Source organism: Larimichthys crocea, chromosome XIX (assembly GCF_000972845.2).
Source record: "Larimichthys crocea isolate SSNF chromosome XIX, L_crocea_2.0, whole genome shotgun sequence".
Taxonomy (NCBI): Eukaryota; Metazoa; Chordata; class Actinopteri; family Sciaenidae; genus Larimichthys; species Larimichthys crocea.
The window spans coordinates 7,687,297-7,710,086 of record NC_040029.1 but is presented as its reverse complement, the minus strand read 5'-3'; the positions used below and the strand labels follow the sequence as shown (position 1 = coordinate 7,710,086).

General features: G+C 42.6%; 1 protein-coding gene and 2 long non-coding RNA genes across 14 annotated transcripts in view; 1 reads left to right on the top strand and 2 right to left on the bottom strand.

The window, feature by feature from the left end:
* The first annotated feature begins 388 nt into the window (after positions 1 to 388).
* kynu (kynureninase) lies at positions 389 to 7,697 on the top strand. 4 transcript variants are annotated; one of them, XM_027291840.1, is made up of 15 exons: positions 494 to 635; positions 1,745 to 1,835; positions 3,152 to 3,346; positions 3,445 to 3,565; positions 3,659 to 3,741; positions 4,808 to 4,869; positions 5,031 to 5,102; positions 5,700 to 5,774; positions 5,861 to 6,007; positions 6,165 to 6,263; positions 6,344 to 6,417; positions 6,487 to 6,539; positions 6,672 to 6,757; positions 7,076 to 7,306; positions 7,438 to 7,697. In XM_027291840.1, exons 3-15 carry the CDS (start codon positions 3,178 to 3,180, stop codon positions 7,552 to 7,554), a joined length of 1,389 nt encoding a protein of 462 aa, XP_027147641.1. In that variant the 5' UTR covers positions 494 to 635; positions 1,745 to 1,835; positions 3,152 to 3,177; the 3' UTR covers positions 7,555 to 7,697. The 4 variants fall into 4 exon arrangements, with proteins under 4 accessions (XP_027147643.1, XP_027147641.1, XP_027147639.1 ...); XM_027291838.1 differs by lacking the exon at positions 1,745 to 1,835; XM_027291839.1 differs by lacking the exon at positions 494 to 635 and having other exon boundaries at positions 1,623 to 1,835.
* LOC109142632 (uncharacterized) lies at positions 7,429 to 12,717 on the bottom strand. 3 transcript variants are annotated; one of them, XR_003464292.1, is made up of 6 exons: positions 11,881 to 12,717; positions 11,737 to 11,796; positions 10,360 to 10,433; positions 9,080 to 9,143; positions 8,727 to 8,909; positions 7,429 to 7,540 (listed from the first exon to the last, which is right to left on the bottom strand). It is a non-coding gene; the product is annotated as an uncharacterized LOC109142632 (long non-coding RNA). The 3 variants fall into 3 exon arrangements; XR_003464291.1 differs by having other exon boundaries at positions 11,737 to 12,717; XR_002043029.2 differs by having other exon boundaries at positions 8,727 to 8,857; positions 11,737 to 12,717.
* Positions 12,718 to 14,072: 1,355 nt separating this feature from the next.
* The window catches only part of LOC113748304 (uncharacterized), a 62,609-nt gene continuing 53,891 nt past the window's right edge, over positions 14,073 to 22,790 (bottom strand). For all 7 annotated transcript variants that reach the window (XR_003464251.1, XR_003464252.1, XR_003464247.1 and 4 more), the window contains exons 4-6: positions 21,236 to 21,293; positions 15,789 to 16,749; positions 14,073 to 15,709 (exon numbers count right to left, since the gene is read on the bottom strand). This is a non-coding gene — a long non-coding RNA (uncharacterized LOC113748304). The remainder of the gene's footprint in view (positions 15,710 to 15,788; positions 16,750 to 21,235; positions 21,294 to 22,790) is intronic.

The following is a 22,790-nucleotide window of genomic DNA, read 5'->3' as shown; positions in this document are numbered from 1 at the left end:
TGTAATCAGGTGATCTGTGACTCTATGATCCAGATACGATCACCCGCGAGAAGTACGTAAGACTTTATGGCACTAAGTCACACACCACCAAATATTTAACTGATTTTGGTGAAACTGGATTATAATTTATGGAGAAAATGTTTTCTGGTTCTCCCTCTGGCTGCTCCGCCTCAACTCTCTGTGATTTACAGAGTTTCCTGATGGACAGTAAAGTAAATCGGTAGCTAACGCTAATGTTGGCTGCTCCTGTGTTTCGGTTTAAGGAGCGACCTTGTTAACTTGTGACCGCCAGCCTTACGCGTCTGTTCATTTAATTAACAGATGTATTTGGTTTAAAAAACAAACAAAGAGGAATTAACGAGGACAGCTCCGTATATTCCTGTGTTCAACAGCTGTCTTAACTGCTACAACTAGGCTAACGGACGCCGGTTAACACGGTCGCTCTTTAAACCGAAACACCGGTGTGAGCTCAGCGCGTAGGGGGGCGTGTTAAGTGTTTAAACCACAGGTGTTTTCACCAGGGAGGCAGAGCCCGAGCCGGAGCGCGGTTATCTCGGACTTAGCCGATGGCGAGAGCTCGGTGAAATAAAATGATGGAAGACAGACGCCGAGCTGGGCTGACTGCTGTTGGACTCGTGAGTAATATTAGCTGCTGCTGTGTTTTGTGTTGTTGACCTTTGGTTGATGTTTGGCTGTTACACAATGTTCCGTTAACTGTGTTAATTATGTCCGCCATTTTGTCAGCTAGTTCCGAGTAATCTGATTGGACGAGAGGCGTTCCAGAGAGTTCTAACCATAGACATATTCTAACGGCACTGCGGACCGTTTAACTACACGTATCACTCCGCTTCACCGGTGTTTTTAAATTCGTTAAATTAACGGTCGTTAACCGTTATTTCCGTTTTAAACTGTAGCGAACTTTTTCACCGCCAAGGTGAATATGTATAAAAATCCACAAAATAACAAAATAACATTTACAGAGAACTTAAAGTATCAAAAAATGAAATTTAAAAAACGCAAAGCTAGCAAGCTACTTGCCGTTATAAGCAAAGATATTGACATGTTGCCTGGCAACGGTGCAGCGGCGCTGTGGGACTATTTGTGTTGGCGGAATAAACAAATCATAAATTATAATTTGTTGTCACTTATTATTATTATTATTATTATTATTATTATTATTATTATTATTATTATTGATAATAACTATTATTAATATTTTAAGCAATACATTTATTTAAAATACATTTTTAAATATAAAAAAATAAATAATTAATTATAAATAGTTATTATTTTCTTGTGGCTGAAGATTGTTTTGGATTACATGTTAAGGTATGTGTTAATATTATATATTATATATATATATATATATAATAATAATATTAATATATATATATATAATGAATTATTTAATTTAATGATAAATTAAATTTATATTAGAAAAAAATCATATATAATTTATTATTTGTATAATATTATACCTTATGACCCATCAATCATGCTCTTGTGGCTGAAGATAGACTCATTGTTTTGGGTCACATGCTATGGTATGTGTTTTTTTTTTTATTTTTTTCACAGTGTGTTCAACGTCACACTGTACGTTTGCGTATTCAAAGTGAAAGTAAAAATTAGGGAACTCAGTGTTGCCTTTCTGTTGTTCAACAGTCAGTTCTGTAAATAGTTAAACATGTTTGAGCTCTGGTTTAACCTACAAAAGCTTGCTTGTTTAATCAATGATTAACATTAGGCTGTATGACAAGAGGTTAAAGAGCATTTGCAGAACACAAGAATCATCCAGTCTGTGTGCTGTCTGCAGAGACGACGCTCCTCTCCAAACCGTGAGTTTCAACTTTCAGGTTTCACTTAATGACAGAATGAATGATCAGGATCTTAAAGTTTTATTCTTGCCAAATTCACAGTATAAACTCTTTTACATTATTTAACATGAACCTATGTTGCAACCATACACAAATAACAGTTAAACTCATCAATAAATCAATTAAAAACGACTAAATTTACCTTGAACCAATAATGCAAAACACAAACAAAGCTGGGATAGTGTGTATCTGCATGTTCCTGATCAGTGGTTACATAGAAGACAGCGTTGTACTGACAAAGCTTCACAGCCAGGAAGACATGTCAAAACTTGAAACTGAACTTTGAAAGTTAAAGAACGTAATGTCTGTTGTGGAGAAATTGCTGAAGTCAAAGGTCAGTGGTGAGGTCAGGAAGAAAGAAAATGTTCAGGAGCCTCTGATGTCTTATGCTGTATTATTTATTGACGCTTGATCAAGGAGAATTAGAGACACTCTCAAAGTTCATCAGAAGCCAAAGCCAAACAACTAACACTGCCGAGAACCTCAAGACCTACACATGACCTCGTGTAACCTAAGGATAGAAAACTCCATAACAGTGTCCTGTACACAAATTCATGTTTCATCTAAATACACTGAACGATAAGATAGATTGATGTAACTACGAATATCCTTGAAAATGTAGTTTGGACGCTCCGGTTTGCACGCACAGGTTTACGTCTTATTTGCTGCAGATAAAACACATCCTGAGGTACATCTTGACATTGCAGACAGAGTCACAGCAGGTCTGTAAAGAGTTTTATCTATATAGGCTTGCTTGTTTAATCAGTGTTTAACATTAGGCTGTATGACAAGAGGTTAAAGAGCATTTGCAGGTTTCAGGTTTCACTGCAATGACAACTGACTTTGAGAGCAACGTAAACAAAGCGTTTCAGTCGATTGTTATTGGACTATTGTGAGCAACGCTTATATAAAATCAGACCACCGGTGTGGGGGAATACCTGACCTGAGAGAGCAGTAGGAGGCAGACACGAGGAACTTTGTTCAGATAAAGCAGAAGGATGTTTATTTACCAAAAATGACACCATGCTCCATGTGTAACCTGAGTCACAGCAGATTAAAATTCACTTTCATAACTTTCAGCTGGGGGCATGAGACAGTTCTTGATTTCCATCCCTAAATATTGTTACAGCATTTGTTTTTTAATTCAGTCAGAATAAAAATCGATTCAGGCCAGAAACTGTTGAGAGACAAAACAAAGAAGCAGATAAATGAAAAGCATTTCTGCAGTGAGAAGCATTAAGCTTTAAAAAAAGTGGCGTGTCTCGTCCTCTCCGCAGGCCGGCAGCCTCCCAGTCTCGCAGCGATGGATCCATTTGATGGCTCAAATCCAGCAGAAACTTTAAGGCGAGTTTCAGCTTCGCTGGGCTGCAGTCCGACCTCCGCGGAAGTGGCTGCGTACCTCGACAAACATGACGAACTGAGACATCTCAGGGAGAAATTCCTGGTGCCCAAAATTGCAGACATGCCTCCATGTGAGTAAAAAAATGCAGCAAAGATATCAACGTCGTGAACAGCTCAGTCTTTTAATCATATGAAAGCAGTTCACATTAGTTCTTCTCTGTTTTTGTAGCTGATCTTTCGCTGGTCGACGGCACCAAAGAATGCATCTACTTCGTGGGAAACTCGCTGGGGCTTCAGCCCAAAACGGCGAGGAAGTATGTGGAAGAGGAGCTGGAGAAGTGGGCCAAAATGTATGTTGACACGTGCACATGATCCTTTTGTTAAAGGACAAACATAAGATACAAATGTTCACTTCACAGTGTGTGAAATAAACTTCTTCACAGGGGCGTTCATGGTCACACAGAAGGCTCTCGACCTTGGGCGTGGGCTGAAAACAACCTGGAGGAACTCATGGCTAAAGTTGTTGGTAAGAGACGCGTTTCATTAATTAAACCACAGATACAAACAGGAGCTGGTTCTGGCCTGGATGTGGCCTCCTAATGTAGCTGGGATTAGGAGGGTTTGGACCTTTATTCAACCAGGATGTGACTCTTTTTTTTTAAACACAAAACACAGACGTGACACTGAAGGAACAAAAACAGTAAAAGGAGGAAGGAGCTGTGCACACAGTATAATAATAATCAGCAGTTATAAATCCACTTTCTAAATGATGTAATGTGTAGGATGTTGGGCGTCAGTCAAACAGAGCTGAATACAAAACATTTGAACTATTTGATGATTCGTTCTTTTCTTTCTCTGCTTGTTCAGGTCACTGCACTTCATGTACAGTCCAGAGTTCACACGGAGGGTCTTTAAACAAATACGCAGTCACACACACTGCAGTAGGTGGTGGTAGTAATAGTAATAGTAGAAAGCTGCAGTGTACAGATTATAGTGTGCAGATCTTCAGTTAAATTCTGGCGTCATTCGTGTCTCAAATGATGATTATTAGATTAATATCTCTTAGTTTATGAACCCTGATGGTATTCGTCAACACTTATTTTCATTATACTCTGATTTCTTAATTATTTTTAGGTTTCGGTCGTTTATTTTGTCTGCGAACGCCTGAAAATTCACCATTACAACCATTTTTTTAATAACCAGGGGTCAGATTGTATTCATACCAACACTTTTGTCATGTTTATTTTGCTTATCGGTACAATTCTTTATTGATTTCTGATCAGTTTACCTTTTTTATGGAAGCTCTGACAGTTGAAGTATTATATATTTAATTTAATTTCTCCATGCACTTTAAACACAAGGTTAATATCATGTAACATTACTTTCACGTCTTTGTATTTAAATCTGCGTTAAAACTCACCTGAACGTGTTCAGTCCTGTTCACATCACTGGTGCACGTCACCCTCTTGTGGTTAAAATGAGTATTACACACACTGTCGCTCCTTTTGCATGTGTTCCTCATTTTTGTTCAAGACCAACTTTACACACCACTGACGTATGAAACGAGAAGTTGTTGTTTTTGTTTCGTACAGGAGCCAAAGCTGAGGAGGTCGCAGTAATGAACGGCCTGACCGTGAATCTACACCTTCTGATGGTAAGAGTCATTCAGATAATGGGACTCACAGTGGTTGAAGAACTCTTTAATATCTTTGATAGAAAAACTGAAACACATTTTGAAATATAAAGAATTTTTCAAGATCTCAGTTAAAATGAATGATGCAGATATTTAATCGACTTCATGTCGTCGTGCTGCAGCTTTCCTTCTACAAACCGACGGCAGCTCGGCACAAAATCCTTCTGGAGGACAAGGCCTTCCCGTCAGACCACGTGAGTGAACGTACCCGGATCATGGTCGCTAAAACACCACTGTACTATAAAACCCTTTTTTGTGTGTGTGTTTTGTTCTTGAATGGAGCCATAAATTCTCCTTTTTATTACACGTTTGTTCTACTGCTGCACGTTGACTCCAGCTCAGAGCTCAGTTTGTTGTAATTCAACAGTTTTAAAATCCAACCAGGAGTTTCCGATAAAACCTTTGACCATAGCAACAAGATGAAAGAAGAATTCTGAACCCGTGTTCATGATAAATCAGCACGTTTAATGAGATGAAGCCTAATTTGCATATTTACACATACATTTTTTATAAAACTTGTAAACACAGAATTTATCTTTATGTCAGTAATCAGCTTTCAGTGAAAGTTTTCCTCGATTCGCTGCAACATTATGACTTCTGTTCCTCAAAGGCAGAGCAGTGAGGGTTTGATTAAAAATGTCATAAATTAGGTGTAATGGACTGAAAGCAAAAATCAAATCAAAGTTTTACTGAATTAGAGAATTAACATGACGAAGAAAGAAACAGCCAGTGTCAGTCTGCATGAATGTTACGACCTGTCTCGTGTCTCTAACGCCTCCGCCTGTCCTCAGTACGCTGTAGAGTCTCAGATCCGACTGCGAGGGTTCGACCCTCAGAAGAGCATGCTGCAGCTGTCACCCAGACCGGTACTGCAGCCGCACACTTTATCACCTGCTCATGGTTTATTCCATTTCTGAGATGTTCTTCAGTTTGATTCTCTTTCTCTGTACAGGGAGAAGAGACTCTGAGGACCGAGGACATCCTGCAGGCGATCGAGAAGGAGGGCGACTCCATCGCCGTGGTGATGCTCAGCGGCGTTCAGTATTACACCGGTCAGCTGTTCAACATGGCTGCCATCTCTGAGGCCGGCCAGAGGAAGGTAACGTTCGACTTTATTAGCAGAAATCAGCCAACGTGTTTCATTTACATCTAAACACACAGTTTTCCTTTGTCAATCAACACTTGGAGTAGTAGTTGTGACAGTAATTAAGCAGATGACATCACTACAACTCATAATCACGTCCTTCTTCTCACAGGGCTGTTATGTGGGATTTGATTGCGCCCACGCCGCCGGAAACGCCGAGTTGAAGCTGCACGACTGGGGAGTCGACTTCGCCTGCTGGTGCTCCTACAAGGTCAGCTGACTGCACCTGCTTTCTCGTGTCAAACACACACCGGGTCACACGTGTAGTCATGACGGCCTGTCTTCTCACAGTATTTGAATTCAGGTGTTGGTGGAATAGCCGGAGCGTTCATCCACGAGAAGCATAAAGGCACCATCAGACCTGCGTGAGTGACTCACATGTTGACTTATTGCAGTTTATATGAGAGATTATAACATCATGTGATCTGCTGCAGGCTGGTGGGATGGTGGGGACACGACCTGAAGACTCGCTTCCAGATGACAAACGGTCAGTGCTGAGTTTAAAGCTGATGTTTGCTGCCATCTCGTGGTCTCACTGGATATTACACCTTTGTCTGTAGGTCAAATCTTCATATGCATATACAGTCGTAATAGTTTCAACGTCTCGAACTCTTTTCAGAGTTGGAGCTGCAGCCCGGCGTGAGCGGCTTCAGACTGTCGAACCAGCCCGTCCTGCTGGTCTGCCCCTTGCAGGCCAGTCTCGAGGTACTGCAGTGCACTGTTTGCAACAATTAAACCAACATTATGTAACTTTGATACTGTTTTTTTGATTTGAAAAGTATTCACGACACCTGGTTTTAGTCATCGTCAAGTTTTTTCATTTAATTTCATCTTTATTGAAATATTTGTGTAAAATTCTTAAAAAAAACAAACACTGATAATTCAATAATGTCTTTTATTTCTTTATTGAGTACAATTCTAAAGTACTGTCAATGCATTTTTCAGGTAATTCAATATGGTTTGTTTAGCTTTTTATTCAACCCACTAAGAAATATTATACAATTCTTTTTTTTTTTTTTTTAGGTGTTTAACATGACCAGCATGCAGGCGCTGCGCAGGAAGTCCGTCCTGTTGACCGGTTACCTGGAGTACCTGATCCGGCATTACTACACCGAGGACCCGGCCCAGCCTGACAAACCTCACGTCCGCATCATCACGCCCTCTGACCCTCAGCAGAGAGGCTGTCAGCTGTCACTCTCCTTCTCCGTCCACGTCGGAAAGGTCTTCCAGGAGCTGGAGAAGAGGGGCGTTGCTGTGAGTAGATGTTAAGTTTAGTGCAAGAATCTGGATTGGGCATTAAAATTTGGCAACATCAAACCAACAAAATTAAAAGACAAAGAAGGAAAGCAGATTTTTGACTTTAACTCTGATTTCGTGTCGTTCAGTGTGACATGAGGGAGCCCAGTGTGCTGCGAGTTGCTCCGGTGCCGCTCTACAACTCCTTCAGCGACGTCCATCACTTCATAGAAACGTTGGGATCAGCTCTCGCTGCCAGTGAATGAAGAGAACAGTGAAGGTTTACTCTGAAAATATCCGCTCTGACTGAAGTACTGAACTGTAGTGTAGGTAAACAATCATGTTTTTATGTGTATCAAAGATATTTAACAAACATTGGCTGAAAATTAAAAAAAGTTTTACTCCACCAGTTAGTGTCCAGACATGGACGTCTCTTTTTTTTTATTTGTTCAACAGAAAATCAGATCAAATCAGATCCAATTCAAACTTTTTATATAAATTTAAAAATAATGTTTCAAATTCTCAGAACTTATAATGTAATTGTAATATTAATCCTGATACAAAATAAAATGAAAACAAATCTATCAAAATTAATTAAATTCAGCAAATCATTAAAGTAGCTGTAAGACAATCGGTAAAATATGTTGTGTTATTACTACTATTGTTTTTGAGAGAGAGAGAGTGAGTGAGTTAGAGTAAGTGTTAGTGTGTGAGAGAGAGAGTGAGTGAGTGAGTTAGAGTAAGTGTTAGTGTGAGAGAGTTAGAGTAAATGTTAGCGTGAGAGAGTGAGAGTGTTAGAGTAAGTGTTAGTGTGAGAGAGAGAGAGTTAGAGTAAGTGTTAGCGTGAGAGAGTGAGTTAGAGTAAGTGTTAGCGTGAGAGAGAGAGTTAGAGTAAGTGTTAGTGAGAGAGAGAGAGAGTTAGAGTGCTAGTGTGAGTTAGAGTAAGTGTGAGTGAGAGAGAGTGAGTTAGAGTAAGTGTTAGTGTGAGAGAGAGTGAGTTAGAGTAAGTGTTAGTGTGAGAGAGAGTGAGTTAGAGTAAGTGTTAGTGTGAGAGAGAGTGAGTTAGAGTAAGTGTTAGCGTGAGAGAGAGTGAGTTAGAGTAAGTGTTAGCGTGAGAGAGAGTGAGTTAGAGTAAGTGTTAGTGTGAGAGAGAGTGAGTTAGAGTAAGTGTTAGTGTGAGAGAGTGAGTTAGAGTAAGTGTTAGTGTGAGAGAGAGAGTTAGAGTAAGTGTTAGTGTGAGAGAGTGAGTTAGAGTAAGTGTTGGTGTGAGAGAGAGAGTGTGAGTTAGAGTAAGTGTTAGCGTGAGAGAGAGTGAGTTAGAGTAAGTGTTAGTGTGAGAGAGAGAGAGTGAGTGAGTTAGAGTAAGTGTTAGTGTGAGAGAGAGTGAGTTAGAGTAAGTGTTAATGTGAGAGACATTTCAGGCTGACAGATCACTCACTCAGTGTCTGATTGGCGGCCGGAGCGTGATGTCGGGCTTCGTTTTTCCAAAAGTTAGATCTGGCTCAACTTCTGCCCCTGCACGGCGGAACGTTTTTTTCCTGACACCTCTGCAGCGTGGACCACCGGAGCCTAAACAGACGACCCAGACTCAAACAAACAGAAACACCTCGCCGGATCCTGTCTGCACGAAACGAAACGAAACGAAACGAAACATTTTAAAGCTCCAGTGTGTGTGTGTGTGTGGGGGGGGGATTTAGTGACATTTAGTGGTGACTTTGCAGATTACACCAATATATATACATGTAGGAAAACCTTAGCAATGAAACTTGTGGAAAACTACAAAGAGCATACCGTTCTGGGGTGGTATAGAAACAAGCCGGACACCGTGGAAGACGTCCCGCTTCCTCTGTTGATTCTAAGGTAACAAAAACAATGGAAATTATGATACACCGATAAAAAACATACACACTGCTTTGAAACAATAGTTAGACACGTAGATGTCTGACTCTGTCACAGATTAAGTAAACATTTTCTCTCCACCACCCTCCTACAATCCCCTCGCCCCTGTGACCTTCCTCTTCAGTCGAGCGTTTGGGCGCGACACCCAGAGAGCTCACAGCATGAGGTTTGCAAATGACATGTTTCGGGGGAGAAAAGAATCTGATGAAACCCTCCCTCCCCTTTTTTCTCCTCCCCCCTCTCACCCGGCTGTACATTACACACATGAGTTAGCCGACAGTCCTCCCTTCACCAATTAACACCTACTTTATTATAACGTTGACTTCTCCCTAATGTTCTTGCATGTGTTTATGCACTATTACCTTGACGGATGCCTATTCCACGATTAGACATAATTGGCATATCAATATGCAAAACCTAAATGGATTAACCTTCTTTAAAACTAATGAGCACTTGGATGCCCAGCTGGGGAATGGACCAGAATTAGCATTTGTCATCTTTTTGGGGTGATGTGAGAATAAATAATTGAAGAGAGAGGCTGGGTATTGTCTTTCCTTGGGCAACTTAAGTTTAAAGTGACTGTACTGTTGGGGAATATGCAGATTTACTGTCTTAATGATGACCGTGGGCTCGCTGCTTGCACGCGTACAGTGTCTGAGGACAGAAATACAAAGAATCTGTGTCCCCGCTGAGGAAAACGGGACCGTTTGCATCAAAAAGGAATAAAGAGAGAGCGTAAATCAGCACGAGTTTGATGGAGAAAAACACAACTGGCACTTCTGAACAGATATTAAACGTATTAAAACATCCTACTTGAAATAGTTCAAGCCTGGGGCCAGACTCTGACTAGATCTGTCAAGACTTAGATGTCTAGATTCAAAGAACTGTCTCGACTATTTTTAGGTTAGGACTAAATTCTGGGTAATTAAGACTGTTAAGACTGAGTGACTGCGCTCACCTGTCTCTAAAAACTCCTGTTGTAAAGTAAGGGGAAAGGCTGAAAGCTCTGAGAGAAACTCTTCCTGAGTCAGCTGGTTAATTTTGAGGACTGTTTTACAACCGCAGGGCACAAAGAGGAGGTGAAGTGCCTGGGTTGAATCCCGCTCGTGGCTGGTACCTGAAGCCTGTTTACCCCTGTACTTCACGTTTCACGTGGGCGAGGACAAACTTACCAACTACATGAGCGCAGGGAGAAGAGGTCTCGGTGGCGAGGGGATTGGTGGCTACATTTCACAACGATGACCATCTGAAATTTAAGTGAAAACGTAAAGAGTTAAGCAAAATCAACAGTGCACAGGCCATCGTGCAAAATCAGAGGTGGAAGAAAGAGGCAAATTTTTAGAAGACCACAGCTGAAATCATCTCCAGAACTACTCGGCAACAACAGAGCAGTGCTCGCTCAGAGGGCATGTACAACATCACCAGTCTGATTCAGACATGTTAGGCTGAACTCCCTAACTGAGCGGAGCCCCGGGCAGTCGGTGGCGGTTGGTGGCAGCAGTCGACAGGTAATAGGGATTGAGAGCTGCATGCATCAAAACTAATTACCTTAAATAGCCCCAGCCTCGGGCTTATTTTTCCAGTCCACGTCTCTCCAATTTGACAGCTGGCAAAGGTAGCCGCGGTGGCGAGGTGCTGCGTGGGACTTTTCATCCCGTTAATTAATTGTAGGGGAACTAAACCGTGAAAAGCTACAGACAGGGGAACTTTAGTGGCCGCTCTCTCTTGGCAGGTCTGCTATGACAGCCACCAAGGGGAATTACACATTAATAAAGGCAGGTGCAAAGAGAAGAAAAAAAAAAACATTTACTAGATTAGTTTTGGGTGGTTTAACTTCATTTGGGGCCGAGCTGAACTTGAAGCTATCAAAGAATTTCATCAAATACAGTTTCCTTTAATAAAGTGAGTGAAAGCGGCTTGTTTTTAAGTCCGCGAGACGGCTTTGTTTGAAGAGCTGGCTTCATGAATAAGAGAAGAAATCACAATAGAGGGACAGAAAAGACAATGTTAGCCTAAAAGAAAAAAAAAAAGATGATCTGGAATCAGATACTACAACCTTGTTAGCATCGCAAGCTTATTTCCATATTAACGACCCCTTCAGAACCTTCAAAGTAATGAATAATTGACAACAAATGAAATGTTTTGATTGTCGTCAGCGCCCGGCGTGTTTAATGTTTCATATGTTGCTTCTGAGCTAATTATGGAGATGGCACATTTGTCAGAAATATGTCCCCCCTCGCAACCCCTGCCCCTGCCTGTGTTTCCAGACAGGAGAGGGAGGGAGGGAGGGAGGGAGGAAAGGTGGGGGAGGCAGGGGTGCAGACAACTACAGGCCCTGTTGTAATTAGCTGGCAGGGAATGCTCAATGACCTGGGAGGGAATGTAATGGTTGCCAGCGCTTACAGGCATTGTTTGGCCACAGAAACAGCAGATATTACAACCTCTGAGGGATGGAGAGCAGATACGGTTATTGATGAAGACGCCGGTGGCTGGTGCGACACTCAAAACACTTCAAAACATTGTTGCTCTCTCTTTACAGAACCTTTTACCTGATGGCACAACGGGGGAGGTCAGGTCACGCAGGGATTCTTCAGGTGTGTCTTCTCACCCTGCGACACCAGAAATGAAATATTCAAGAAAAGAATTGTTGTAACAGTATTGCATGATTCAGGAAGTTATGAACCTGCGCATACACTGTACGATCTTTTCATCTCCTGCTGTTGTAAAGCAGCGGCCTCCCAACCAGCGGGCGACCATCGCTCACCTGCCGGCTGACAAACTGGTGCTGCTGCAGCAGCAGGACAAAAACAGAGTGGACTGTACTGTGACGTCCGTCATGATGGATGTCAAACCGGTACATGGTGTAAAAAGTTAAAGGGTCGTCTGTGACTAAATATACTTTGACTGGTACCAAAACAGAAAATTATCACGTATATTACAAGTTACATGACAATTTACACTCACCTGCCACTATAAATTCTGCCTTTACCAAGAAAATGTTCAGTTTTAATTGACACAGCTTCACTGTGCAACGTCCAACAAACACCCTCTAAACCTCAAAGAGCCAATAGCTCATAGAATGTTAAAGGACTGCCCAAAAGCTCAGAGGTCATGGAAGGACTGAGGTCTGAGTTCAATCCCTTAAATCTAAACGGGGTGTGGAGTGGAAACTAGAGGTGATTATCTGTGTTGACCTTTAGCTCAGTTTGGTAGAGCGCCGCCTGAAAGTAAGCGCTGAAGTCGTGGGTTCGAATCTTACGAGGTGCAGTTCGTTTTGAGGTCTACGTCCAAAAGGAAGAGTGTAAACTCCGAGAAAAAACATCGCAAGTGGTGAAAGCGCTGGTTCGAATCCCAGTCGGTACCTGGAGGGACGGGGAGGGGGGTGGTCCCTCCCCTGTTATAAATAGGGGGTTATACTACTCAACAGCACGTCTGGCTGACAGTTTACTGAGGGGGAAGGGACGGGAGAGGAAAAGGAAGAGAAGAGAAGAGAAGAGACTGTTGCTTCTCTTGCTTGTCTTCTGTTGCTTCTCTTCTCGTTCTCCTCTCGTTCTCTTGCTTCTCTTCTCGTTCTCTTGCTTCTCTTCTCGTTCTCTTGCTTCTCTTCTCGTTCTCTTGGCTTCTTTTCTCGTTCTCTTGCTTCTCTTCTCGTTCTCTTGGCTTCTTTTCTCGTTCTCTTGCTTCTCTTCTCGTCTCTTCTGTTGCTTCTCTTCTCGTTCTCTCTTCTCGTTCTCTTCGCGTTCTGTTGCTTCTCTTTTCTCGTTCTGTTGCTTCTCTTCCTGTTGCTTCTCTTCGCTTCTCTTTCTCTTGCTTCTCTTCTCGTCTCTTCTGTTGCTTCTCGTTCTCTTCGCTTGCTTCTCTTCTCGTTTCTTCTGTTGCTTCTCGTTCTCTTCGCTTCTCTTTTCTCGTTCTGTTGCTTCTCTTCTCTTCTCGTTCTCTTGCTTCTCTTCTGTTGCTTCTCTTCCTGTTGCTTCTCTTCGCTTCTCTTTTCTCGTTCTCTTGCTTCTCTTCTGTTGCTTCTCTTTTCTCGTTCTCTTCTCGTCTCTTCTGTTGCTTCTCGTTCTCTTGCTTCTCTTCTCTTGCCTTGTCGTTCTCTTCTCTTCTCTTTTCTCGTTCTGTTGCTTCTCTTCTCGTCTCTTCTGTTGCTTCTCTTTTCTTCTCGTTCTCTTGCTTCTCTTCTCTTCGCTTCTCTTTTCTCGTTCTCTTGCTTCTCTTCTCGTTCTCTTCGCTTCTCTTTTCTCGTTCTCTTGCTTCTCTTCTGTTGCTTCTCTTTTCTCGTTCTCTTCTCGTCTCTTCTGTTGCTTCTCGTTCTCTTGCTTCTCTTCTCTTGCCTTGTCGTTCTCTTCTCTTCTCTTTTCTCGTTCTCTTGCTTCTCTTCTCGTCTCTTCTGTTGCTTCTCGTTCTCTTCGCTTGCTTCTCTTCTCGTTCTCTTGCTTCTCTTCTCGTCTCTTCTGTTGCTTCTCGTTCTCTTCGCTTGCTTCTCTTCTCGTTCTCTTGCTTCTCTTTTCTCGTTCTCTTGCTTCTCTTCTCGTCTCTTCTGTTGCTTCTCTTCTCGTCTCTTCTGTTGCTTCTCTTTTCTTCTCGTTCTCTTGCTTCTCTTCTCTTCTGTTGCTTCTCGTTCTCTTGCTTCTCTTCTCGTTCTCTTGCTTCTCTTCTCTTGCTTCTCTTTTCTCCTTCTCTTGCTTCTCTTCTCTTGCTTGTCTTCTCGTCTCTTCTGTTGCTTCTCTTTTCTCCTTCTCTTGCTTCTCTTCTCTTGCTTCTCTTTTCTCCTTCTCTTCTCTTCTCCCCCTGTTCCTCTTCCTGTCCCCGCCTCTTCCTCTTCCTGTCCCCGCCTCCTCTCCTGTCCCCGCCTCTTCCTCTCCCCCTCCTCTCCCCCCTCCTCTCCCCCCGCCTCAGTAAACTGTCAGCCAGACGTGCTGTTGAGTAGTATAACCCCCTATTTATACCTCTCTGGAAACAGGGGAGGGACCACCCCCCTCCCCGTCCCTCCACTGCCACCCAACTCCAGGTACCGACTGGGATTCGAACCAGCGCTTTCACCACTTGCGCCTTTCGGTTCGGAAACGAATCCACTACGCCACCAGATACCCTTTGCTGTCAGACCTTCACTGTGAGCGCTCTTAAGTCTAAACTTTGGGTGTTGGCCTTCAAAACCGACTGCACCTCATAAGATTCGAACCCACAACTCCAGAAGCTCCAAGCGGCGCTCTACCAATCTGAGCTATCTGTCCACACAGGCAGAAATGTTTTTTCTCGCAGTTTACACTCTTCCTTTCAGACGCAGCCCTCAAAAGCCACTGCACCTCATAAGATTCGAACCCACGACTTCACCATTTACAGGCGGCGCTCTACCAATCTGCGCTATCAGTCTACACAGGCAGAGATGTTTTTTCTCGGAGTTTACACTCTTCCTTTTGGACGCAGACCTCAAAACGAACTGCACCGCGTAAGATTCGAACCCACGACTTCACCGCTTACAGTCGGCGCTCTACCAATCTGCGCTATCGGCCCACATACGTGGAGATGTTTTTTCTCGGAGTTTACACTCTTCCTTTTGGACGTAGACCTCAAAACGAACTGCACCTCGTAAGATTCGAACCCACGACTTCAGCGCTTACTTTCAGGCGGCGCTCTACCAAACTGAGCTAAAGGTCAACACAGATAATCACCTCTAGCTTCCACTCTTTCTTTTGGATCCAATCCAACCCGTTTGGATACAGCCTTTTAGATTTAAGGGATTGAACTCAGACCTCAGTCCTTCCATGACCTCTGAGCATTTGGGCAGGTTACAGGCGGCGCTCTACCAGTCTGCGCTATCGGCCCACACAGGTGGAGATGTGTTTTCTCTGAGTTGACACTCTTCCTTTTGGACGCAGCCTTCAAAACCGACTGCACCTCATAACATTCCAACTCACAACTTCACAGCTTACAAGCGGCGGTCTACCAAACTGAGCTACAGGGCCACATATTTGATCACCTGTCTTTCGTTTGGATCCAATCCAACCCCTGGAGCAGGACGACCTGCTTAACAGATTTTGAGTCTCTCTCTCTACATACACACATACAAACATGAGCATACATTCATTCGAACATACATTCATTCATTCATATGAATATACATACATTTGTACATACATACATACATTCGTACGAACATACCTACATACATTCATATGAACCAACCTACCTACATATCCAGGAAGATTTAATCATGAAATAACACTTTCAATATACAGACGTTCATTAATTTTCACAAGGTAACATTGGAATGTTTCAAATTGTGTCGTTTCTTTACACAGGAAGTTGAAATGTTATTTTATCTACCAAACTCTACAGGGTGACAGTAAATGTGTTTTCTGCTTTGTTAGTGTGTCTTCGACTTCCATGTGACACGTCCGTTATCTGCCAGGCCGACGTTGCCGCAACCAGCTCCATGGCGGCGGGGAAGGCTCGGTGCTCGGCCTCTCTGATCCTCTCTGACAGGCTCTCCTCCGTGTCGCCGCCCAGTACCGGCACCATCTCCTGCACCAAGAACAAAACAAATGTGAGTTGTTCAGTTTAAATAAATAACATTACGTATTTCAGCTCATGTCATACTTACTGCTCCGAAGTGGACTGTGCAGCTTGCAACCCGCACCCCAGCCTGCAGAGCCTGCTTCTGTGCGTTCACGCCCTTGAACGACCTTCTTTTGACCCATCAGATGGTGAACATGGTTAGTATTCACACACCACACATCCATTTCCTGACAAACATCCCTGTGAGGATCCTCATGAATCCAGCCAGACACACCAGCTCCACCTCAAATTCCTCCAGCACGCGGTCGATGGTGCCGTCGAACTCCGTTTGTGGTCGACCACCTGATGAGGGCCGAACAAGGATGTGGTGGAACGTAATTTAAAGTTTTCTTGTGATATTTGGGTTCAGTAGGTCGCATACATCCATTAGTTATGAACTAAAATGAGGTGTTAACTTGTGGAGGTAAAACTGTATTTTAATTTTTTACACCATGTTTGACATCCATCATCACAGACGTTAAAGGGTCGTCTGTGACCACTTCATCTTTCTCTCGTCCCTCGAAACATTTTGTGCGGCGCCGAACTTTTCAGAAGCGGTTAGCCGTCGATGAACTTTTTGGCCGACACCTTGTCTCTCTGATGCACCTTGACGAGACGACAGGCGAAACCCGGAGCTGACAGAGGTCGTCCGTGTCAGACGCAGAGACAGCTGGAGTGTGTGCATGCGCTATATTTGGTCGCGGCTTGTGTTTGTGTGCACTACAAGTGTTTGTTTGTGTACGTGTGTGAATGTTAGTGTGAGTTCAAGTGTTTATCTATGCATGTGTATACACCATCTTCTGTGTGCGTGTGTGTGTGTAGTTGTCATCGTCCAGTCAGGTCGGAGTATCCTGAAGACACTGTCAGGCAGGATTGATTTTCTCTTTCCCGATCCGTGGAAGCATTCCTGTAACACAGCTGACCCCCCGAGTTGCGTTACCTTGTCATTTTGCGACACGGATCAAAGCGAAGACGAGCTGGAAATAGCCGCACGGCGACCTTGAACTCTGAGGAGGAGACGGGAGTGACAGGAGCTCCGAAACACACACACACACAAACACACACACACAGTCTGGCTTTAAAGGGAAACGTCACAGGTGAACATTTCAAGTTAAGTCTTCTGTTTTAAATATGCAGATGAGGTGTTGTCTTATTAAAAATGCATGCATTTGCACACATTTCCATGAACACTATAAAACCAGGTTTAAAATGTGTTTCACTGTGCTGACATGTTGGAGTCAGAGGATTTTGCATCACTTGTTTTGTTCATAAATATGCAATCCAGGCATTATTTAATGTATCTGATGTGTATTTTCTTGCCACTAGTCTAAAAGAAGTTAAGTAATCGTCTCCAGAACTTGAACACGGATTGAAAAGACAAACACAATCTTATAAAAAAGGAAACATTGAAGGTTACAGGATGAATTAACTGTCCACATCGATTCTCAAGCTGTGGAACGTGAGCTTCCCTTCGTGAGTGGTACAGCGAAGAATCACTGAAATATTAAGAAACAAAATATTCCACAAATATACTTAAATTTTCATAAATTAAAAGCAAGTTCATGCACGTAAACTCTCTCTCGAGAGTGGTGTTAAATGTTTAGGATTACTACTATGAGGTAAAAACCTTTAAAAATGTTTAAATAATTAAAAGAAGGTTTTTAGAGGTTGAAAGGAAGATAGAGGAATAAACACGGTGAATGTTAACATGTACCTTGTGTGTCAGCAGGCTTCAAACTGAAAAATCTAACGCTCACACACACTCTGAACAATCCTGTTGTAACTCAACGTGTCACACTTCCACTCAGCAGCCAGTAGAGGGCACAACAGCACCAGGAAACACATGAATGTGTCTCAGCCGGCTGCTCCAACCACCAAAAGAGTTTCTAAAATCCTGAGTCACTAACGGAGACGCCGTCATCGTGACCTTTAACCCCCGACCGGGGGTGTTACCTGTGTCAGGTAAAATCTTTTTTTTTTTTTTTAATGTTTAACTAGTCGACCCTGTAAAGGAGCCTTCGCTGCGGGAGCATGAAGCAGACGGAAGAAAATCTGACGTTCGAGTCTGGATAAAGTTTCCTGCTGCTCAACCAAAACACGTTTATTACTGTTCTTCATTTGAACCATTTAAACTTGATTTTTCTGACTGTGGAGGTCAGGCAACATCAGTTCATGTGATTATTCCAGAGTCATATTATATTATTGATGGGTTGTTGGCATATTTTGGTGTCCACATACTTTTGGCCACACATACTGTCTCATTTGATTATTTTTCTCTCTCTCTCCAGATCAGGTGAACGACCTAATTTCACCCACAGTATGCTGGGAGTCGACTGTGTCTGTCATCTGGTCCTCCATCCTCCTTCCCATCACCACACACACACACACACACACACACAGTGAGAAAGTGCTGAGGCCCAGCTGGGTGAGCGAGCTAGCTGCTCTCTCTCTCTCTCTCTCAGAGCTATTTGGTTGGTTATGGATCCCTGAGGGACGCCACTGCCTCCTGTGAGCAGAGGATCCATGCCAAGCCCTCAGTCGAACCGTGTGTGTGTGTGTGTGTGTGTGTGTGTGTGATACTCTGGCTGGCACTTTCTCAAACATGTGCCAAAAGACAACAGAGCAGTGAGGACGAGTGTGTTTGTGCTCAAAGATAAACAACGTAAAGTTAATGTTGCACTGAGCGACGAATCCTGAAATTATTTTAATATTTATATAATATATAAATATATATTATTTCAGAGTCTGCGACTCGTGCAAACGTCAACACACTGAGAAGAATACATAATGATTTATGAATTTATAAATCTGAACAGTGAAAAGCAAAAACAAATATTCAGCGTGTTTCTGTTAGAAACGTTTAACTTAGCAAAGTGATGTATCCTGAACTGAACAAATACCTATAAAATATCTCGACCTTAAAACCAAAAGACCCACGAACATATGACGAACCTGCCTACCAGACAAGAACGAGGGAACAAAACTCGCTGACCCGGGAGGTCCAATAAAACAATACAAGGCGAAACAAACTCCTTTACGTCATCTACTGTTGCACAAAATGTTTATTTTTGTTCTGTTAGCGTGGCTCATAAAACATAAAATCAAGTTTAAATGTTGCTTTTACTTGATTACTTTGAGGTACTTCACTTTCCACGAGAATTAAGAGGGAAATACTGCACAAATACATTGTTGCAGATTACACAACAGGACATGTTTGATACTTTAAAAAGTGTATTTTACTCATAAATACTTTTTGTACTTATAATTTAAAGTATGTTTACTCTGTGGTATTTGTTCCACTGATATCTGATCTCCGGATTATCACCTCTAGAGCGTCAGGTGAGTTTTTCTGGGTCATTTGCAGCGACTGCGTTTGTTTTGTCTGTTTGTGATTGTTCCTAATCTTGAAACGTGCGAGGTGAAGCTGCCGTGTTTTGTTTTACGAGAGGCTGTCAAAAACAAAACAACAACAATCTTTATAAAAGAAATGATCTGTGGCGTAAAGCTACATGGACTGTCAGTCATTTCTCTGTTGTACGATGAAATGGGTTCAGCCTCCTGCTGTGAGAACCAGCCTGTTATTCAGATTTCAGAAAAAAAACATTTGGACTTGTCGGGTTTTCATTCCCAAACAGATCCTGTATATATTTTGGCATTTTGACCTCGTCTTCCTCCTCGCACGTATATTACTTTTACAACCTGACAGAGACGGATGCAAATCCTGTTGTTCATCCTCATTTTTTTAATTGTGTTTCGATATTTTTTTGTTTTTTGTTTTGCATATGTAATAAAACGACTTTTTCTTCTCACCCTCTGAGCTCTAAATTTCCAGCTCTTAGTTTCAGTTTCTGCCTCGCCTTTTCTGGCTCCAACAACTTTGTTCCATTTCTCATTCTCTGGCATAATTACGGCTTTATAGCATTCTCCTCTGCTCGGGCATACTGTAGATATTTCTCTCTCCCCTCCTTTCTTTTTTTTTTTTTTTTTTGTCTTTTTTGGTTGAGCTCTCATTAATAATTCACAGAGAGAGAATGGGAAATTTTAGTGCAATTTGCAGCTGCTGAATCCCAGTTATTGTTTTGCAGGGTGTCGCACAGAAAGAGAAAACCTCGGACAGAGGCTTTGTAGTCCTGAATGTAATTTGGCGGCGTCTCTCTGACAGGCCACACATCATTAGGGGGGTGAATGAAATATGTGGGAGGGTGGGGAGAGTCAAACACACTGTCCTCATGTGTCGCTCCGAAGCCCCGACGCTCTGTTTCCTTAATGCTTCTAGATGCTGTTTGTTCATATTTATGCCTCATAACTATCTATGTTTTATTCCGTTTGTTTGCATTCGACCAGGCAGCCCGCTGAATTATTCAGAGCGGGCCGAGCGAGATGACAAAGACGACAGGAAACTTTAGTTTCAGGGAGCGAGAGCAGACGCTTCTCGAAAGAATGATGGCCGATGACGACCGGGTTTCTTTTTTTAGGGCGTGCTCGGTCGCGGTGGAGAAACCGATATATAACCGCGGCGGTTCGATTCCTGCTGGGCAGCTTTGTGGCATGACTCGCCGCTCCGTTTGCCTCGTGTTTCCTGAGTGTCTAAACTGTCCAATAAAGATGAAAAAAAAAAAAGTCATGTTGAAGCTGCAGATGCCAAAAGTTCAAACTCTTTACCACATATAATATAAAATGTAGTGAGGACACATCTGTCGCAGGTGCACCTCAGATTTTTAAAACTTTTATTAATATTTGAGAATTTGCTGCTTCTCTTCAGACGAGACATTTAATAACTACTCGGGCGGTAGGGAATCTCGATTTTCACTAATTTCTGCTGATTTACGGGCCGAATAATCAATTAGGGAAATAATCTGCTAATTAATCTGTAATGATAATAATCATTAGTCGCAGCTTTGGAGCTAAAATCTGTATCATTCAGCTGCCGTCGTTACTTTAGTTCCTAAAAACCTACAACTTGTCCAGAGCTCTGCAGCCGAAATCCAAACAGAGAGCACGTGTTTTAAAGTCTTGAAATTGATTTTAAGTTTTAGTTTTTAAATCGCCGAACGGCATCGACCGATCTTCCAGGTACGCTACATCAATATGTGCCGAGCAGCCGGACTCTTAGTTGTAGCTAGAACCTCCACAAAAACACGCGGGGAGTTCGCCTTCAGTCACTGTGATCATCCTCTCTGATATTTTTAATTCGCTGAATAGATTTTAATTTACTCAATTGGTCCAATCGTTCTTAAACTTGTTTTTCTTTTCTAAACATTTTATATTTTTTAATCTATTTCAATTCTTTGTTGTCCATTTCTGTTTTTATTTTTTGCTCTGTCAAACACTTTGACCTCCATAAATAAATAAAGTTTTACGGAGCTGCACAGATTTGAAACTGAAGTTGCTTCTCTCGCTGTTTCCCCCTTTTTATTAAATCATAAGTTCAGCTCGCTGATCTTCCGTGACCCGACAACAACAACCTGAAATCTTTTTAACATTTGAACCAACCTCGATAACACGGGCAGTTTCTCTCCGGGGCGTGAGCTCTAAATATTCATCCACAGACCTGAAAATGACAGAAAAGTTAAAAAAAATTCACAAATATTCATCTGTAAAGACCAGAGACATGAATATCATGTTTTCAGATGTTGAACACGATGCGGGTGATAAATAACTTGAATATTTAAGCATTTCATTTAGCTCCCACCTTGACTCGAGTCCTGTTTGTGTCAGAATATTAAACAGAACACAACTTCAGACGCTTGTACACACTTGCATGTATTTTAGCTGTTTATGTTCAGAGATAATATTCAGATCTGTGTGCAGAGTTTTATTCTCTACATCTCCACTTTAACTGATTTGCATGTACGTTCATGTGTGTTCAGCTTCAAGACCACCAAGAGAAGAGTCCAGGGGCGTGAGGGCTTGAAATCAAAAACCTCTCTCCTGTTTTTTCCTTTCTCTCCTCATTTTGCCCGGCCTGACCTATTTTTATTTTTTTTCTTCTGCGCAGAGTATCTCATAACGGGAGAGTTTAGGGCTGTTTAATGCTAGGTGACACAGCTGTGTCCTGCAGTCTTTTCTTTCTTAATCCCTGGCATCTTCGGTAAAAGATCTCTCAGAAGAAACAGCGCTCGTTTCTGGCATCCGGCCGCCGGAGGGAAGGCGAGATTGTCAGGGCGCATTTCTTCTCTGCTCGCCAGCCATTCCTCAGGAGGGTTGTGTGTGTGTGTGTGTGTGTTTGTGTGGATAAACCTCCCCCACCACCCCTTCTTCTTTCTTTTTTTTGGGGGTAAGTTAGGTAAACTGAGAGGCAGAAGAGAGCGAGGTGGCAGCTTTCCCCCCCTTTGGAGAATAATTCCACCGTAAGCTCTTTTTTGGAAATTACAGGAATGTTTCTCTTGTATTGCTCTTGTCACCTTGCCTCCAACATGGCCGCAAACAAGCTGGAGTGAGACTCACTGAGGCGTTTGCTCCAGAGCGGTGGAGGAACTGAAGGAGGAGGAGGAGGTGGAGGAAGATGCCCGGCGGGCTGGTGTTTTGTGTCATCCTCTGATAGCGGGTTTTTGTTTGGCCGGAGGAGGTTTGTGCTCAACGCGAGGCTGACTGTGTGTCCAGTAATCTCGCTGACCTCCCTGTCCAGCACGGCGAGGAGGAAGCACAGCGCGAGGCCGAGTCTCTGCTGGTCATTTGGTGGAAGCTGGAGATGGACTGTAAATCCTCCGAACTCACACAGGATCTTCAGAGTTGTGCACATTGTTAGGGTCTGTCTGAGCTGTTCGGTGCATTCAAGATGCTCAGATTGAATCAAAAATGACTCTTAATTATTCATTTTCAACCATCTGGGTAGTAGAACGCTGAGTTTGTATCAAAAACACGATTAATCAGAGGCTTTAATGTTTCTTTTAGGTCTTTTAGGTTGTATGTTGTGTGTCGCTGCAGTTGGAGAGGCCGCTCGCACTCACTGTGACAAATAATATTTAATATTTCTGTTCACGCTTTGGGGTTTTTGTGTCAAACCGACTCACCGGAGTGAGTTACAGATTTCATCTGAGCTGATTAT

Coding starts and splice junctions, on each gene's coding strand:
- kynu (XM_027291838.1), top strand. CDS start 3,178: ATGGATCCATTTGATGGCTCAAATCCAGCAGAAACTTTAAGGCGAGTT. Junction 5,103..5,699: donor AGGCCTTCCCGTCAGACCAC/GTGAGTGAACGT, acceptor GCCTGTCCTCAG/TACGCTGTAGAGTCTCAGAT. Junction 6,264..6,343: donor CCTGCTGGTGCTCCTACAAG/GTCAGCTGACTG, acceptor GTCTTCTCACAG/TATTTGAATTCAGGTGTTGG.